We start from the raw sequence: 18,753 nt of genomic DNA on the forward strand, positions 1-18,753 counted from the left end.
TCAGTAAGTATTTGCTGTTTAAGGCCTCATGCACATGACCATTCCATTTTTTGCGGTCCGCAAACCGCGGATCTGCAAAAAAAGGAAGCAGCCAGTGTGCCTTCTGCAAGTTGCGGAACGGAACGGGCGGCCCATTGTAGAAATTCCTATTCTTGGCCGCAAAACGGACAAGAATAGGACATGTTATATTTTTTTTTGCAGGGCTACGGAACGGAGCAACGGATACGGACAGCACACGGAGAGCTGTCCGCATCTTTTGCAGCCCCATTGGTCTGCATCCGAGCCGCAGTCGTGTGCATGAGGCCTAAGGCTGTTATCAGAGTTATTAGAGTCAATTTTAGCTTGGCTACATCTGTATATCCAGACACTGCTATTTGGGAAGATTTGCACTGTCAATTGTTTGGAACTGTGTTTTGGAGCTGGATTCACTGCAACTCCCATTCTTCACTTTAGTAAAGAAAGACTTTTTTATTTTCTACAACTGGCCTGCTTACTGACTCCAGCACCATATGCCGGCCACAGCATCTACATCTACTGCCTTGTACCCATACAACACTAATAACACCTAGGGCACCCTAATTACCATCATACAGGGCACTTATATCAGGGTGTGCCCTCCTGTCACATCCTTGGCCCTAATGAGCATCGGTGTGAGGATTGATCCTGCTCACATTCTAGGATGCTGGTGGCCATTTTAAATAATTCCCAGATAACCCCTTTAAGTGACAAGACTATGCTGCATTTTCACATCCGCAGAAGTAGACATTAGCACCCATTACATGGGTGTCTTATAGATGTACTCATTTAAAGGGTCACTGTCACAGATCCCATTTCAAGACTTCCCACCCAACATTCACACTATAAGAATTGGTTAAGACAGTAAAGATGATATCTACATTCATAAATCTAAAAATTCGGCCTACAAAAAACAATACTATTTTCTACCTATGTTAAGTAATTATTCAGTCAAGCCTATTAAAGTGGTATTCCCAACCAATATTATATGGCTTGTCACTGTGACATGCCATAAAATTCTGATAATGATGGTTTACCCATTGGTTTACTTGCATTGGGTTGTTTTGTAGTTCCCTGCACATGGGTTGGCCAGGAACATTGCGAGAGAAAATCTCTGAAGAATCGGGGTGTTTAAGTAGAGCTCCATTACTATCATAATTGGTAATAATGTAACCTACTGACACTTCATCACTTATTATTGTGGCAAAACCGATTTAAGCAATTAAATGTAAGTTAAAGGCTACTGTATGTAGACCTTTGAAGGCAATTTTTTTAATCATTCATGAATTGTATTCATTTTTTTCAATTGGTCTTTTGAGACCCTTTCTCTGTTCAGCCTTGGGATTCTCTAGTTGCAGCCTCTGTATTTTTACTATTTCTCATCAGGCAGCTCAGCTGACTGCTCCTTATCTCTAACTTCCTAAAAAACATTTAGTAATTTAAAGATATGGGTTATTAGAAGACCGGCACAAAATGAAAGTGAAAGTATGATGACAAAACGGCTGAACATATTTAATAAGACCAATTGAAAAAACTATTTTTAGCCCCAAATGAGTAAAAAGCGTTCATAACAAAAAATTGTCCTAGAAGGTGTATGTAGCCTTTAAGTTTAAGGCCCATCCAATGAATATCAAACCCATGTATTTTATTGGACTGCTGTGAATGCAATTTCCTAAAATTAATGACTGAAATCCCTCCACAGTCCAACAACTATCCACCATCAAACTGAAATTTAATGTCAAGTTGCAAGTTTACCTCTCTTCACAGTGTCTTGTACAGCTCTTGGGTGGGTCCTCTTCAGATCCTTTCACTTCTTTTGCTTCCCCATTGCTTTTTTCCTCAGTAAGTATTTTTGCATCCCCTGTATTTTCTTTGTCAAGGCCACCATCCTGGCTAGTCGTCGTGCTGTTAGCTGTGCTGGATGTTTCTCGACCCTCAGTTCTAACTTTTTTGTGACGGCTCCTTCTCTGGCTCTGCCTCCTCTTTATAGCCTCTTCAGGGGTAGTACCATTCTGTTCTGCAGTTTCAGCATTGCCATGCTTAGATTTCTGTCTCCAGTTTTCCCTGAGATTTTTGTGAGAAGGGCTTTCTTCGCCATTAATGTGACTCTCACTGGCATTGACATCCGTTTTCTCCTCTTGTTTATCTACATTTTCATCTATTGCAGCTTCTAATGCTTTAGTCTTGCGATATATACTAGAATGAGGGTTCAGAGCTGCCAGTTCTTCATTCTGGAGAGCTTCTTGACTGGACATCTGTATATGCCTCCTTAGCTGGCTTGTGCGTTGCTCCCAAATAGACATTGTATGCCGCTTTCTGCGTTCCTTCCTAGTCGGAGAGAATTAGGAAACCATTCACTAGGGTTATTACAAAATGGCATTGTATTATGGCTTAAAAATGCCAACAAATTCAAAATCAATTTACACATAATATATTTAGTCAATTCCAAATCAAATTAAACAGTTTATGTTACATGATGACTCCATGACACAGTATACATTAAAGGGCGTCTGTCATCAGAAATAGAGCTGAGTGAATCGATTCGTACCAATCGATTCATCTCATCACGCAGAAGGCTCTACACCTGTGCCGGAGTGTCCAAGAAGCTGATTATCCTCTTCCTGTAGCTTTATTGACAGGGCCTGACATCTTCAAGGAGCAGCGCAAACACAGAGGATCTGCTTTGGCTTCTGGAGCAGCGACTGTTCACGTTCTGCTACCCGGAATTGTAGCGGCACATGCACAGTCGCTGCTCAAGTAGCAAAACCAGAGCCTCTGTGCTTGTTCTGCTAGTAGGAGCAGCAGCATGGGTGCAAGATTGTCAGGGCTGGCCAAGATGTCCAGCCCTGCCAATCAAGTGGTGGGAGAGCATTTTCAGCTTCCAAAACACTGCGTCGCAGTTGTAGAACTCTACTTGAAGAGACGAATTGGTATGAATCTATTCGCTCATCTCTAATCAGGTCACTATTACAGCAAGCCAAGCATAATACCTCCCATTTGATGCTGCATTCCAAAGAAAAAGGCCTTTTGATTCCATATGTAAGTGAACTCTTGAAGGGAATGTGTCATCACAAAACAAAGTATTGTTTAAACCATGTTTTTATGTTAAGCATGTGTCTTTAGAATTTTTGGTGATTAAAAAAAATCATAAATCATGTTGTTTTTACACTGGCCACTAGACCGAAAATATGTTAACTGTAAATCTTGCATAGGACCGCGATGCCGAATTTCTCTCATCCGATTCCTCTTTACATCATAGGGCTCATTTCTGGTAACCCAGACATGGGAACAATGGCTTGAATCCACCAGAACTCACTCCCCCAATCCACACAACCTGTAGGATACCAAGGGGTTTGTAAGATAGTGAAGCACTGCCTGGTCCGTTTTAGATAAAATGGTTTATTATACTCACAAGTATCCACTTGTAACAGGCATATCACAAGATAAAGATAAAAGATCTCCACACTGCTCAGCAGTGGAGATCTTTTATCTTTGTGATATGCCTGTTACAAGTGGATACTTGTGAGTATAATAAACCATTTTATCTAAAACGGACCAGGCAGTGCTTCACTATCTTGCGAACCCTTTGGTATCATACAGGTTGTGTGGATTGGGGGAGTGAGTTCTGGTGGATTCAAGCCCCTGTTCCCATGTCCGGGTTACTAGAAATGAGCCCTATGATGTAAAGAGGAATCGGATGAGATAAATTCGGCAGCGCAGTCCTATACAACATTTACATTGAATGACATGGTGACTTTGACCCACGTCTTAGGATCAGCGGCGCCAAGATTCCAGGCAACGTATATCAAAGACTTCTGTTTTTATACTAAGACTTCCTGTCTTTTGAGAGTAGCACCATGGGCCGTAGACACAATGGGCAGGAGAGGACCCTATTGACTTCTATATGAGAGTTTTCTAGGCATGCTTTGTGACCTACTGTATGGAGAGGTCAAGAAGGATCAGATATTCAGTAATATCTCCAACTGTAAATGGTGGATCCTGTGTTATCTATATAGAGATGCTACTAGTCGTTGTAATTCTGCCTATGATGATAACAAGATACTGCAAAGTTTCCAGTTTCCTATTATTAGGCCTAGTGGCTAGCGCACAAATTGCAGGATTATACATAATATGTTTTATATAAAATAAAACATTAAAAACTCTTAAAAATATATATTTTAAAGCATAGGTCATTTTCTGAAGACACATTCCATTTAAATGCGTGGAGGGCTGGCCCTAGCCCCTCGGTGCACTCTAGCTCCGCCGCTATTCTGTTGAAGCCCCTCATTCCATTAGTTGATTGACAGGAGAAGCTTTTGAATCCTCCTCTCACTTTGCTCAGTAATATTGCACCTGCTGTATAGAATCGGCACATGTACAGTACAGCACATTCTGGTGAACTGTACTGTGCATGCGCTGATTACATATGGAAAGTGACCACTTCCACCTCCACAGATTAGCCAGCAGCAGTGACACGCGTGTAGATAACACGCCACACTCCCAGTACAGCAGAGACTGGAAGCGGAAAGGAAATGGAGCTTGGCACTGGAACCACAGCAATGGTGACAGGTGAATCTTTTTTTTTAAACCCTGCACCCTGCCTGTCCATATGACAAGGGGTTCACAGTTTTGTAGCACCCCTTCAACTGTGTTATGAAAGGAGGAGGTTCACTTTATGTTACACTGGTTTGTTTTAGTGAATATTTAGACATAATGTTATAATCGACTCGGCTAATATATTAGGTGGGTAATTTTAGCTTTTAATTTCAGGGCTTTCCCATGTTTCCAATTACCAGTTAATTAAGGTTGAAACCAAACATTATGTTATTCTCTTAATGTTTAGGTAATACATGCTGTCAAACTGGTAATTACTAATGCTACTGATAAGGCGCTATGTCATTATATGACTCATCATGACTGAACCATTCCATGAGGTTCCTGCAATCATCAACCAGGCACTGTATTCAGGAAAGCCCTTCCATGGATTCCTCACTAAGTCCATATACCGCGTTACATAGTTTATTTTGCTATGACCAGAGTGTAGCTAATCTGTAATTCTTAGAATCTACTGGAGCAATTTTCCATAATTTTCCAAGATGTAACTTGAAGCTCCTGAGCCCCAATAAAATATCTGTAAAAGGGCCCCACTTACAGTATCATCTCTCACTAAAACTGGAAACTTTTTATGTGACCTCCTCAGGCACTAGAGCTTGGTCGCAACTGTTACCCGTGCACCCCCTATGGCAGGGCTGGCCAACCTGAGGCTCTCCAGCTGTTGTAAAACTACAACTCCCACCATGCTTTGCTGTAGGCTGATAACTGTAGGCAGTCTGGGCATGCTGGGATTTGTAGTTTTGCAACAGCTGGAGAGCCTCAGGTTGGCCATCTCTGCCCTATGGCTACCCCTCTGGAATATCAAGACCTCATGTACATAGCAGAGTCATAGGGACTCTGAGTGCTACCATAGTCTTCTCAGGCTCCATTTTTTTTAGATATTTTTCCGCACGGCATACAGTATGAAGTAATCAGACTGATAAAACTATTTATGCCTGTATATAAAATGGCAGGTATGTGGAAGTGCCATAATGCCTCATGTTGACTGCTTTGGTCAACATATTACAGTTCTCTGGGGGACTCAACAGCAAGTGTTTCAATTGATGCAGCACCACCACAGTGAGAAGAGCGTTCCAGAAGAACGTTGCCTGTCCTATAAGACTCCTCACTCCTTTTAAGGTGCTCTCCATAAGGAGATATTGTATTCCCCTAGCTGATCTCTGCTCTGGCTAGTTTATGGAAGTTCTGAATGAACCTCCTCTATTAAATGGTTTTCCAGTAATATTGATAGACAAATCTCAGGATAGACCATCAATGGTGAGGAGTCTGACACCCTGTTGGTCAGCGGTTCTGCAGCAGCTGCAATAGCTCTGGTACCAGAAATCGGCACTAGAACTACACTGCTCTGACCATTTTGTAATGGACAGAGGTAGTTACTGTAGCGCTGCTCCTATTGTAGGGAACGGAAGCAGCTCCCAAACAGCTGATTGGCAGGGGTGTGGGGTGTCAGACCCTCACCGATCAGATATTAGTGGCCTGTCCTGAGAATAAGACATCAATATTAAAGCACCATAAAATCCCATTAATGGGCTAAAGGACATCTGAATCCGAGTTTGCCATGCCAGACACCTTCTCTAGTGTTCAAGCATATTCAGCAGAAACTGGCTCTAAAACTAATCTTCCTAACACGTGTTTTATGCTGCACACCACACCTTTTCAAGGTGCATGGTAGAACTCTGGAAAAAGTGCGTTATGCCTCTTCATTAGAAAACTTGAGACCTTTGAGAGCTTTTGCAAAAAATCTACTGATAGAGGCTTTCACATTAAGTTAATGGATCTATATCATTGGATGTGTGCCATGGTTACGTTTCTTATTGCTAAAGTGCAGCTTTGTGTCAGACAGTTTTTCACATTAAGGGTACGGCCACACAGTCAAGTTTCCTGATGCTGTGAAAGCCAAAATCAGGAGGGGATCACACAAGGAGAGAAAGGATAAAGGACGGATACAACTTCTCTTTTTTTTTATTCACTCTTGGTTTAGGCTTCCAAAACTGCATCAGAAATCTTGACTGCGGGGACTTACCCTCAGACATAGTGCTGAAAATATAGTTATTCTAATCATTCTACTGATGGCAGCCTTCCGAAAAGTTTAAGTAATCAGACCATGAACATCTTATAAAGCTGCATACAAACTGTCCATATGAGTTGCAGCAGCATAGCCAGAGGGGATGCCAAGGGTAGCATTTGAACCAGGCCTTAGTGTCTGAAGGGCCCTAAGTTCCTTTTGCCGTTAAAGCATCAGACAACAATTTTTTGGATTTTTTTTTACATGGTACAGATTTACCACTGGGGCACAGGAGTTATAAGTTATGCCTCTGGTGGGGTGAATGGATGTTCTCTGTGGACACAAGTTAAAGTATGGTATGGAGGATTCAAGTGACCAAAAGGATAATTGTATATAAAAATTAAAAAAAGTATGGAATTCAGGGGAATTATCATGTACAGCATTAAAAGACAACATGAAAAATAACATATGCAGTTTGTTGGTTTGTTTGTAACTAACTCACTCAACAGATGATGCATTAGGTGCAGACATAGGGCTGACCTCCTTGGCTTTTTGAAGGGCATGTTTCTGGTTAAACGCCTCCTCTTCTTCCTGCTCATCCTATGGAAATCAGGTCATAAAGAAGCGGTTACTCATCCAGTCTTATAACACATTTACTTAACACTTAAAGGGGTTGGCCCATCTCAGACTTACAGTCACATAGGTGTGGGTCCCTAAAGTGAATTCCAGTTCCTGTCTCTAAAAAGCAAAGAACACATCACACATGCACAGGAGCTCTTCATTTACTGCTATGGGAGTTCCGAAAATATCCAAATGGGCATACTTGGTTATTTTCAGAAGTCTCATAGAGGTGAATGGATGGTGCACCATGCACGCCTCCTCTCCATTCACTGCTATGGGACTATGGAAATTGCCAAGCCAGCACTCGGGTATTTTCGGAACTCCCATAGAGTTGAATGGACAGTGGCTTTGCATGCACGGTATGCACTCCTTCACTTTGAGGGGCCTGTTTGGGAGATAGGAGTTGGACCTGTCCCTATCTGACCTTGATGGCAGTTCCTAGAGATATGCCATTAATGTCTGAGATGGAAAACCCCCTTTAAATGTCCTAGTTTTAATCCATCTTACAGTTTTTGTATACATTTTTGGTACGGTTTTTGATGCAGTTTTTTTTTTGTGAAAGACAGAAGGAAGAAGAAATATAAGTCCTTCTGTTATATTTTTGCCTTTTGAGTTCACTCAAGGCTTTTGGCTCAAGAAAATATATCTGCACCTAAACTGCACTAAAAAAGGCCATGAAAACTGCTTGTGTCATTTCAGCCGTACAGAGCATTCCAGAATTTATGTAAGAATAATACATGTCTACCATACAAGCACCACTCTATTCAGTTGTTCACCCTTGATGCTAATAATGTGAGTGGGTATACTTAAAATCCGTAAAGGGGTTCTCCAGACCTATAACATTTTTAAGTCAACTGGATATGTGTTAACATGAGAAAGAAATTGTACTTAACCTTTCAAATTTCCACTCCAATGCCAACAGTTCTGAGGTTATTACTGGTCTTTGAATACATCACACCATTGATAAAATGTAATTTTGAAATGTCTACAGCAGCCAATCACTGGTCGCCTAATTGGCGTCAATGGTAATTGTCACCACCAGACTGAAGTGAACTGGTGATGTCAAGGTAGCGCACCACCAGTGAGGCAGGGTAAATGCAGAAAGTAGGAGTGGCAAGGGATTTAAAGATGATTTTATTTTTTTATGGTGCTAGAAAACTCCTTTAAGAAGAAAACAAGGGGGGGAGGCAGCTATGGCTATGAGTGAGCACTTACCTTGGTCAGCTCCTGTGCATTGGCCAAATTATCCACAGCAATGGCAAGAAATACATTGAGAAGTGTGTCTGGTAGAGTTAAGGTTCAGGTGCTTTAAATATGAATATAATAATCAATAGATGAATTATTTTGAAATTGTAGAAAAGAGAACATAATTGAGAACATTAGGCATGTGGCTCAAAATCTTGACAGATTGTTGAATAGCAAGAAGCAGAACAGCCTCAACTGTCTTCAATATTGCTAATATCTGAGGGATATATTCTTATGAAAAAATAGAGAAAGGGCCTACATGTATTGTGTCTGATACCAGATTCAGTATATAAACTAATTTACATCCATTTTTGGTGGTAGGAGGATCACATAAAGAGGGCAGATGAAAGCGCTAACAATTCAACATTGCGCAATTAGGAACAGGTGAGTAGTGATAAGCGGCAGGGGCAATATTCAAATTTGCGATATTTCACAAATATTTAGTAGAATATTCGTCATATATTCGAGAATTCAAGAATATATTTTTTAATTACGAAAATCGGCAATGTAATATTCGCGTAAGGCTACTTTCACATTAGCGTTTTTCTTTTCCGGCATAGAGTTCGGTCACAGGGGCTCTATACCGGAAAAGAACTGATCAGGCATATCCCTATGCATTCTGAATGGAGAGCACTTTAGAAAATAGCTGCTGGGGAGGTTCTTATATACTAAGGGGGAGGCAACTTTTCTATTGGTTGCTAGGGATGTTGCTAAGCTGTGACAAAGCCTTCTCATTGGCCCACAAGCTAGAAGAAGGGAGGGATGATCACCTGATGTGTACTGTGTTAAAAAACTAACAAAAAAAAAAAAGAATATTCGTCATTACGAAAATATAGCACTATATTCTAAATATTTGCGAATTCTCGAATATTCGCGCTCAACACTAAAGGTGAGATGGAGTACCTTGTGGTCCACAGTATACAAGTAAGAATAAAATAGTCACTGGGATTAGAGATGCTCAAATAGGCATATTCAGGGCATCAATAACAGTGTATAGTTTGGTTGCACTCAGGAGATGTCCAATTGGACTTTTTTCTGTTTCCCAAAAACCTGTTGAAATTTTTCTACTGTTCATAAGTGAGCATTGTATTTTAGGTTGCATCGATTTATACCCAAATTGAATTTTTTTGGACCGACTTGTAAGAATTGTACCAAAATGAATTTCAAGAAATCTCTAATTCAGAAATAAAGGTGTGTCCTTCCTTACCTTTCATCCTGACTCAAGCTATCCCAAGAAGAACCGGCTTTGAAAATGATAGCAATTTGTTTACTCAACCATGTGTTGTGTTTTTTTTGTTTTTTTTAAACTATTTTTAAAGGTCATCTTCTACCACTCATCTCTTGAGTCAAGGAGAAAGGTATGGGAGAAGACATCTGGAAGAATTAGTCTCATCAAGACAAACCCTTCTCAAATAGAAACAGAATTCTTTGGTAATGAACAAATATAGTCATATAAATGTAGCATAATATGCCATTCAGATAATTAGCTATCTAGGAAGCACCTGGATGGGTCACATCCATCAGATAAGAACTCTTTTCTGGTAAACAGAAGGGTGCCCAGAACCATCCTCTATGATGTCTATATGCCCTAACAGAGCATATGGAAAGAGGATGTCTTCAAGAAACAACCTCTTTCAAAAATATAACATAATATGACAGAATTTTGTTAACAGGTTGTTATGTACTAACATTTTGGGTCACATCACATTTGTGTTTCAGAAACTGTGTATTTTAAATACTAAAATATAATAATCTAAATAAAATAAATCTAATTTACACAGAATAGACCTGGATAGAAGCTCTTTTTCTCCCTCATCATTACCACATGGCTTTATAATGGGATTGTATATCATTATTATGTTATATGTCAAATTATTTTATGATTTACCTGTGTGTGCTGACTGTGAGGGCACTAGAGAAGAAGCTGAACTAGCTCTTGATTCTAACTCATTCTACTGAAATGATGTACCTTACTTATTTGTTAAAGTACCAATACGTATATGGATATCTTTTAATGAGCAGGGAAAAAAGAATATAAGATCTTTGTAATCCATTAATCTAAATGACAGGTGCAAGCCCACACATTATATTGACAAAAGGTAAAATTAAGACTTTATCTCCTTTGTCACTAAGTACTCCCAAGATTTCCTTTTGCAACTGGGACCTTAGATTTTTTGCTTCTCAGTTCACACAATTTTCAGTTTACCAAGTGCTAAATTATGCGAAAAGCTTGAGAAAAGTGTTATTAAATTATTTACTGATGGTGATAATTAAAAAAAAACCACAAAGGAATAAAATAATGAATATGCATGTTTTATAATTTATCATTTTTTTTCAATGCTCAATGAATGTGACAGATGTGAATAGCAAGTGAATATTAAATAAAATAACAGCAATTGAAATGGACAATAATTTGGGGAATTTAGCATGAGGGTAACATTTAGGCCTCTTGCACACGAACGTGTGCTGCCCGTGCTGCAGACCGCAAATTGTGGTCCGCAAAGCACGGGCACCGACTGTGGGCCAGCCGCATGCGGATCGCGACCTCATTCACTTGAATCTGCTATGTAGAGATAGAAAATATATTTACTCTAAAATTTGGATATTCAACCTGATTTATTATATTTTTTAATCAGATTTTATTGAACCTGCATTTTGTGTGATTCAATTCTGGAGAATCTGGTGAGGGATAGAGAAATACAGATAGACAGAGAGAGAGGTTTTTCTGCCATGCAATTTGGCACTTTCAATCTGGGTTGAGTTTAACGGGTCAATTGGCCAATTTGGTCGAATTGGACCCGAATCGAATTTTCAGAAGTGTGATCATTTCTAGAGTCGAGCGAATCGAATCCAATGAAGTGGAATTCGATCCGAATTTCAGGATAAATTTGATTCGCCTCAAAGTTGCATTTTCTCGAATCGATTTAACCTGAAATAGTGTAAAAAAAATAAAATATCATACTTACCTCCTCCATTTGCTCGCGAGGGGCCGGGTGCCGCCATCTTGATTTAAGATCTCGGCCGAAATCCCGTGCATGTTGACGTATGACGTCAATACGCCGGCCGGCCTGACAACGTCATCTCGGAATGATGAGGAAACAGATGTTTAAACCGACATGTGAGTAAAACGGATTTGTATTTTGTTATCATTTTTTTAAATACAAGGTATTTTCAATATCGTATTTCTCAAAGTCTGCCTCCTATATAGAATACATTCATCCATACAGCAATTCACACGTAAAAGTAATAATTAGGATACAGTTGCCAAATAGCGTCAGAACGATGAAATAAATGGAAGACCACATTCCAGAACTGACTCCACCCTGTGACCGGATACCATTGTACATCACCTCATTCCAGTCTTCTCCAGTTAAAATCTGACTAATGACAAACAGCAATACACGTTTTCTTTTCGAGTAAGAACTTACAGTCTATGGGGTATCAGTAGTATCAGCTTATGACTAATGCATCTGTTTGGGCATAACAGTACCTGAAACACGGTCATGATGGCTGCAGGAAATGTATCGAAATTTGCGGAAGGAGTGCCGTCATTAAAATTAAATCTGCAAGCAAATAAGACATAGTGAACATCAGGACAAAATACATAAAATCGGTAAAAGCATTGACACTTAAAATACAAAAATGACCATTAAATGTAAGTTTTGAAGCTTTCGTCTTTTTAAAATACCTATGTGAAAACCAATGTGGCCATCAATTAAGCCAAATACATTTGCGTTCAGCAGTTTGGAAAGGTTGGGTGACAACTTCTGTTAAGCTACCATCTTAGTATACATAAAGACTGCTTCAAGGCTTACAATATAAGGGAGCCTATGGACTATGCCACCCAAATGTTGAGGTGACATTGGGGAAGATATTACTGTCTTAAATTTAGACAGCTATAAACTAGACCAGAAAGACAAAAGCTGTGCCAACTTTATAATAGCGGATAGAGATTAGCGAATTTCTTAAAAGTTTGATTCGGCTGATTCGCCGAATTTCACACAAAAATTTGCTTTGTGGCAAATAACTTCGTCACAAAGCGCATTGTTTTGTAATTAGCAGGTGCAATGACAGGGAGCTGCGATAACGCCGCCCCTGTCATTGTACCCCTCAGATGCCGTGTTCATTCATGATCACGGCATCTGAGTGAAAAATTTACAATAATTTTTTTTTTAATCAAACTTACCTCCTCCATTTGCTCACGACGGGCCGGCCGGCGCTATCTTGATTGAAGATCTTGGACACAATCCTGTGCAGTGCAAAATTACGTCATCACGCCAGCTGGCGATGATGTAATCTCGCGCCGCACTGGATTTTGGCCGAGCTCTTCAAGCAAGATGGAGGTTGGTGGCCTATCGCGAGCGAATAGAGGAGGTGAGTTTGAATTTTTTTGTTTTTTTATACTATTTCATGTTAAATCGATTCGCTGCCACGAAGCACGAGGAAATTCGGCTTCTAGGCGAATCGAATTTATCCTGAAATTCGGATCGAAATCCACTTTGTGGGATTCGATTCACTCATCTCTAAAAGTGGCCCATGCTTTCATTTCCTGCATCTTGCTAGACATGGTAGACACTTCTCCGCACAGCACCTTATGGTTATCTCATGTTGGACTGAAATTTTGGTGCAATTTTGGCTCGGTTTAAGACATCTCTAAGTCATCCCCTATTGGGCATTTTTCATAAGTGTGTAGTGAGGCTCAACATGTGTCAAAAACATGTTAATCTGAACATAATGTATGTGCTCAGTTTGAGCCTGAATTGTGGCACTTTTTTTTAGTAACTGTTTATTTTCTGACTCTCTTATCTTATCTCTTTCTAACAAAGCTCAATCCAGTCCTGTACTTCACATGGATCCAGAGCTCCATTCGCTGCTTCCATTGCTCTGTACAATTTTTTTCAAGCTGAGCACTCAGGGTGTTTGTCCTTTCCTAGGGCTATGCTCTTTCTCAGGGGATGTGTCCTCTCTGTTGCAATGCTTTGTCTATAATGTCACAGCCTCTAACAGTAGATCTGGTGGTGGCAATTGAAGGATAAAACTGAGCATGTGTGCCCACCTCAGCAATGTTATTGAGGTGACCAGAAAATAAGGAGAAAAAACAAACACTATTTTATTGAATAACAAAGTTGCTATGTTAAGGTACTAATTACATGCAATTACAAAAGTATTGTGATTAGGGCTAAGAAGTAAAACGGAGAAAATGTCCTCTGCGACTGTAAAATCTCTCCTTTGTATAGGGGACTCTTTTGGGAGGTGGTTGCCTCTATGACATTTTAATGTCTCCTTTATAGGTGGCTGCTAGACTAGGAGGCTATCAGGCTAAAGGGACTGTTCAGGATTAGAAAAAAGGCTACTTTCCTCTAGAAAGAGAACTATACTTGCCCATACTGTCATGAAAGGTAGAGAACAGTGCAGCCCTGTACTGCACCTGCACTACTGTCTGTGCCTACTTGCATGATCCGCCCTAACTTGGCAATCGTTCCTGACTTAATTAAGTGCTGAAGCCTAAACCTAAATGTGTAAAAGAGTAGTCAGATAGAAAGAGGTTAAAACCAGACAGGCTAGACCAGGATCAGATCGGAAACTAAAAGCTAAGTCAAATACACAGCAGAGTGAAACCAGGAGATAACATCAGAGGCAATCTTAACAGGCAAAGGCAAAGGCACAAACTAGCAGAGTCTAATACCAGAGTCCAAAATCAAGCGAGGTCAAATGACAAGTAAAGTCAATTAACAGGAGTTCACGCCAGAAGCAAAATCAGTATCCAGAGGCAAAGTCAGACAAACAGGCAAAAGGTCAGTGATTCAGAGTAACAAACACAAAGTTAGCTAATGAGGCAGGAATACCAATCACAGGAAACTGTGGCCAGCAGCGGCCTGTTTACATAGCCCTCCATCAGAAAGCATGTGACACTGGCGCTGAGCTGGATTGATTCGTCATCCCTGCTCCCTGGTAGGTTGACCACCCCCACTGTCAGTAGGGCTGGTTTCTGTAGCAACTGAGAGACGCTGGTGGCACTGCCATCAGACTCACCATGGGATGGAAACCGTTAATTATGTGATGCATACCTTGTATTGATGAGGCAGCTCAGCTCCATGAACTTAATAGGGCTAAGCTGCATTACTACACACAAACTGTGCACAGGTGTGGAGGACACATTATACATTTAGGCACATTCATTGGCTATACAATATCCATGGAATTTTAAGCCTGAAATGGGGATTTAGGTTTGTCCTGGGTGTGGCCACTAGCTTGACTTTACCTGTGGCTTCCTGGCTGGGGGCGGTTGTACTCCAGCCTTGTTTGGTGTTGGAGCTCTGCTCCTTTCCTGGGTGATTCTGCCCAGTCCTGCCACCTTGTTGGACATAAATTGTCTTCCTTTTGTATGCACCTTATACTCTACCTCACTTGTTGTAGGTGTTAGGTGTGGGTTTATGTTCAGGGTGTGTTGTACGTCTTGATTGTGGTCACATGTCTGGGCTGTTGTTGGTGTTTGTCCCTGCATGTATGTAAGACGTTTTCCCTGTGTGTTGTGTCCTCCGGAAGGGGGCTGATTTCCCGGAGGGGTGAACCACAAGCCTGTATGCAGCACTGCCTGGGGCTACCATGCGCCTTGCAGCATGGGGGTCCTGGTGGAGTCTGGTGTGCTGGATACCTGTATGAGTTGCTGGTACGGCATTCTGTTTTGTGTTAGGGCTCCTGTACGTATGCATGGGTTCCAGTCGTGGAGACTTTGGCAGGTAAGTGTGTTGTCTTGTGTTCTTACCTTCCGATCCTCTTGCTGTGTATGGTCTCTCCTTTTCCATGCTACTAGGTCTTTAGAGACTCCTGTTATTCCATGTTTTGGATGAACAGGACGTCTCTCCCCTGCTCCCCTGCTCCTATGTGAGAAATTATCAGGGCAACTCAGGGTCCCAGGTTTCCAGGGTATGAGCCGTCCTACCATCGGGTCCGCTCATACAGTGAAGAGTTAGGGAGAGGATTAGGGACGCTATAGGAGGTGACCTGCTTCCCTTTTCCTGGATTCTTGGCCTAGCAGCTATCCTCTATCCTCTTACATTATACGATGGGGGGTTTTCCCCACTCACCACCGTGAAACTGTGTCCCTCTTCTCCTACCCAGTTGGCCCAGCTTTCACAGTAGTTCTGCTTCCTCCAATGCATGCAAGCTGAGGTCTGCTTCTTGGTCTGCCCATAGGATTAATGCACACTATTTCTGACTCTTAAAGGGCCATTGTGTGCATCCTAATCCTTCCCAGCTGGCTCCTCTGGGGTGCCTTCTCCTGTGGGAGTGTGCCTGAGCAATTGGTTCTAGTTCTCTAGTTTCATGCAAAGGTACACTCTTGTTTTGCTCTCCTGTGGACTTCTGCCTGACTCCGGACTTTACCCTTTGATGCCTGACCTGATCTCCACCTAATCACCATACCTACCCTGAACTGTCTGCCCTTCAGACTGACTTTGGATTGTACAATCTCTGCCTGCCCTGCTCTGGCTTGGTCTGGACTATGGTTTTGCCTCGGTTTTTCGCATCGGTGTCTCTTGACCACTGTGGGTCAGCAGTCTACTGAATAGAGACTACTTCAGGAGGCAGTGGCCTGGCAGTTCCCCTGAAGAAGAGTCCAAAATCCCTAAACAGTGGTTACTGGGGAGTCAGTTAGATAATACCCTTAGGAGTAGCCTTAAGTCAATTCTGTTCATCAGATCCACATCCACTTTGTAACATACGGCACAAAACAGTTTACCTGTGATTAGTGAAAAGAAGATAAACCCTGAAGAATGGAAATGATGATGTATTAGTTGCTAGAGATTTCTTATAACTGTGTACATTCATCATTTATATTCTATGTTATACTCTCATTCAGTATATATAGGTAACATTAATCATCTACATGGAAATTAGATGTAAAATATATTTGCTTTTCATAGGAACATGAAATGGTAAAGTCGAATAAACTGCTAATGGAAATAATGTAGACATTTTGCTTTGATTATTAGCAAAACGGTGCTGAAGCTTATCTTCTGGAAGCATTCTCTATCAAGCTATGTACCATAAAGCCTAATGGTGTTCTCTGCTTTCCCACATTGCCTGTTCCCTATGTGCTTATATTATTATTTTCCTGCCTCCTTAGATTAAGGCACTTTATCATCTCCTTTGTGGTGGTAAGCAGTGCTTACAGTGTTCTAGCACTTGCCGCAGTAGACGTGATCAATATTACAGTTATTCATCAGTATAATTGGAGCTGGTCTCAATCAGCGTGACAGTGAACTATCTATACGAGGCTGTGCTGGGATGCTTGCTGCAATGTTACTGTGATCTTGTCCTTTATCTACCTTCAATACAGTATTCATGTCATTATTTCTTAGAGGCACATGAAAAATGGAGGAGATTGTTGCATAAGGACCATCCCAATGTTATCAGACATCTTTTTTGGTGCAAATCCATGACCAGACTATATATATATATATATATATATATATATATATATATATATATACTGCTCACAAAAAGTTATAGATATTTGGCTTGTGGGGAAAATTTCAGGATGAACCTAAAATGCACTCTAACCTTTACAGGTGAACTTAATGTGACCTTATCTAAACTTTTGAAGCACATGTCCAACTGTTCAATGTTTCAGTACTTTTTGCACAAGGAACTTAACAGCAAAATTCACAACAGGTGTTTGATCCATGAATCACCCAATAAATTTCCTGGTTCAATTAGAATTGGTATTTAAAAAGTCCTCCTCATCATGCTGTTCACATTTTGACATCATGAGACCAAGACAACACCTAAGAATTAATCAACTGTACCTCGCCATTGCGAGGCTTCAAGCAGGATGTTCCCACACAGAAGTGGCTACTGAGCTTAGAGCGTCACAGAGTGTCATCATCAGGTTGCAACAGAGATACAGAGAGACTGGAAGAGTCACAGAAAGGCATAGAAGTGGATGTCCTTTGGCCACATTCCACACTGATGACCGCTTCATTGTGAACAATGCCCTGCGGGACCAGATGATAAATGTCACACAACTCCAGGCACATTTAAGGGAGGTGAGAGGCAGCCAAGTGTTACATCAGATCAATCAAAACTGTTTACATCAGCGTGATTTGCGTGCTAGACGACCTGCAAGGGTAGCAAGGGTACCTGACCACAGGCGTCATTGTCTTGCATGGCCCAGGGAGCATCTACACTGGACAAGGGACCAGTGGGCCGCAGTGCTGTTTACTGATGAAAGTCAATTCGCTTAGCAGAAATGATGGCCGCCAACAATGTTGAAGACGTCAAGAAGAGCGCTATGCATCAGCCACTGTTTGCCTTTGGTGGTGGTGGTGGTGGTGTTACAGTGTGGGCAGGTGTGTCTAGTCAATACAGAACTTCCCTACACTTTGTAAATAGTACAGTAACAAATCCATACTACTTGAATAACATCATGACTCCAGTTATTGTGCCTAATTTCATCTTCATGGACGACAGTGCACCAGCTCATCAAGGTTGCATCATTAGGGAACGGCTGCTGGAAACTGGGGTACCTCAATTGGAGTGGTCTGCACTTTCTCCAGACCTGAAACCGTTTGAAAACCTATGGGATCAGCTGAGTCACCATGTAGAGGCTTGTAACTCTGTACCCCAGAACCTCAATAACCTGAGGGCCACCCTTCAAGAAGAGTGGGATGCCATGCCTCAGCAGACAATAAGTCAACTTGTGAACAGCATGAGACTTTGTTGTCAAGTTATAATAGATTTTCGAGGCCCCATGACAAGTAAATTTTTTTTGTGGGGGTATACCCACCACTGTTGCTGGCTTTTGTTTCAAATACATTGTTTATGATGAGCAAATCACCTTTGCATGCTTCTATCTAAATGCCCTACTTTTATGATATAATATCACTGTAGTGTGAAGGTTTTATGTTTTCCATAAATTCCACCCGAAAGCCAAATATCCCTAACTTTTTGTGAGTAGTGTATATATGTATGTATATATATATATATATATATATATATATACACACAGTCTTTGGTATGTAAGGTGGACCAGATATTTCCTAGCTATGAGCCACTCACTAGGGCAGGGGTGGTCAACCTGTAGCTCTCCAGCTGTTGCAAAACTACAACTCCCAGCATGCAAAGACTGCCTACAGCTACCAGCCTACAGCAGGGCATGGTGGGAATTGTAGTTTTACAACAGCTGGAGAGCCGCAAGTTGGCCATCCATGCACTAGGGGGTTGGGGCTAGTAGTTTTATAGCATAGGAT

At 41.2% G+C, this 18,753-nt stretch overlaps 1 protein-coding gene across 1 annotated transcript in view; it reads right to left on the bottom strand.

Moving 5' to 3' along the window:
• The window catches only part of CACNA1E (calcium voltage-gated channel subunit alpha1 E), a 611,438-nt gene that overhangs the window by 108,132 nt on the left and 484,553 nt on the right, over positions 1-18,753 (bottom strand). The window contains 5 exon segments of the mRNA XM_044301096.1: positions 1,771-2,343; positions 7,137-7,234; positions 8,471-8,538; positions 11,760-11,877; positions 11,991-12,063. Coding sequence (XP_044157031.1) covers positions 1,771-2,343; positions 7,137-7,234; positions 8,471-8,538; positions 11,760-11,877; positions 11,991-12,063 — 930 coding nt within the window.

Source organism: Bufo gargarizans, chromosome 7 (assembly GCF_014858855.1).
Source record: "Bufo gargarizans isolate SCDJY-AF-19 chromosome 7, ASM1485885v1, whole genome shotgun sequence".
In the NCBI taxonomy this organism is placed as follows: domain Eukaryota; kingdom Metazoa; phylum Chordata; class Amphibia; order Anura; family Bufonidae; genus Bufo; species Bufo gargarizans.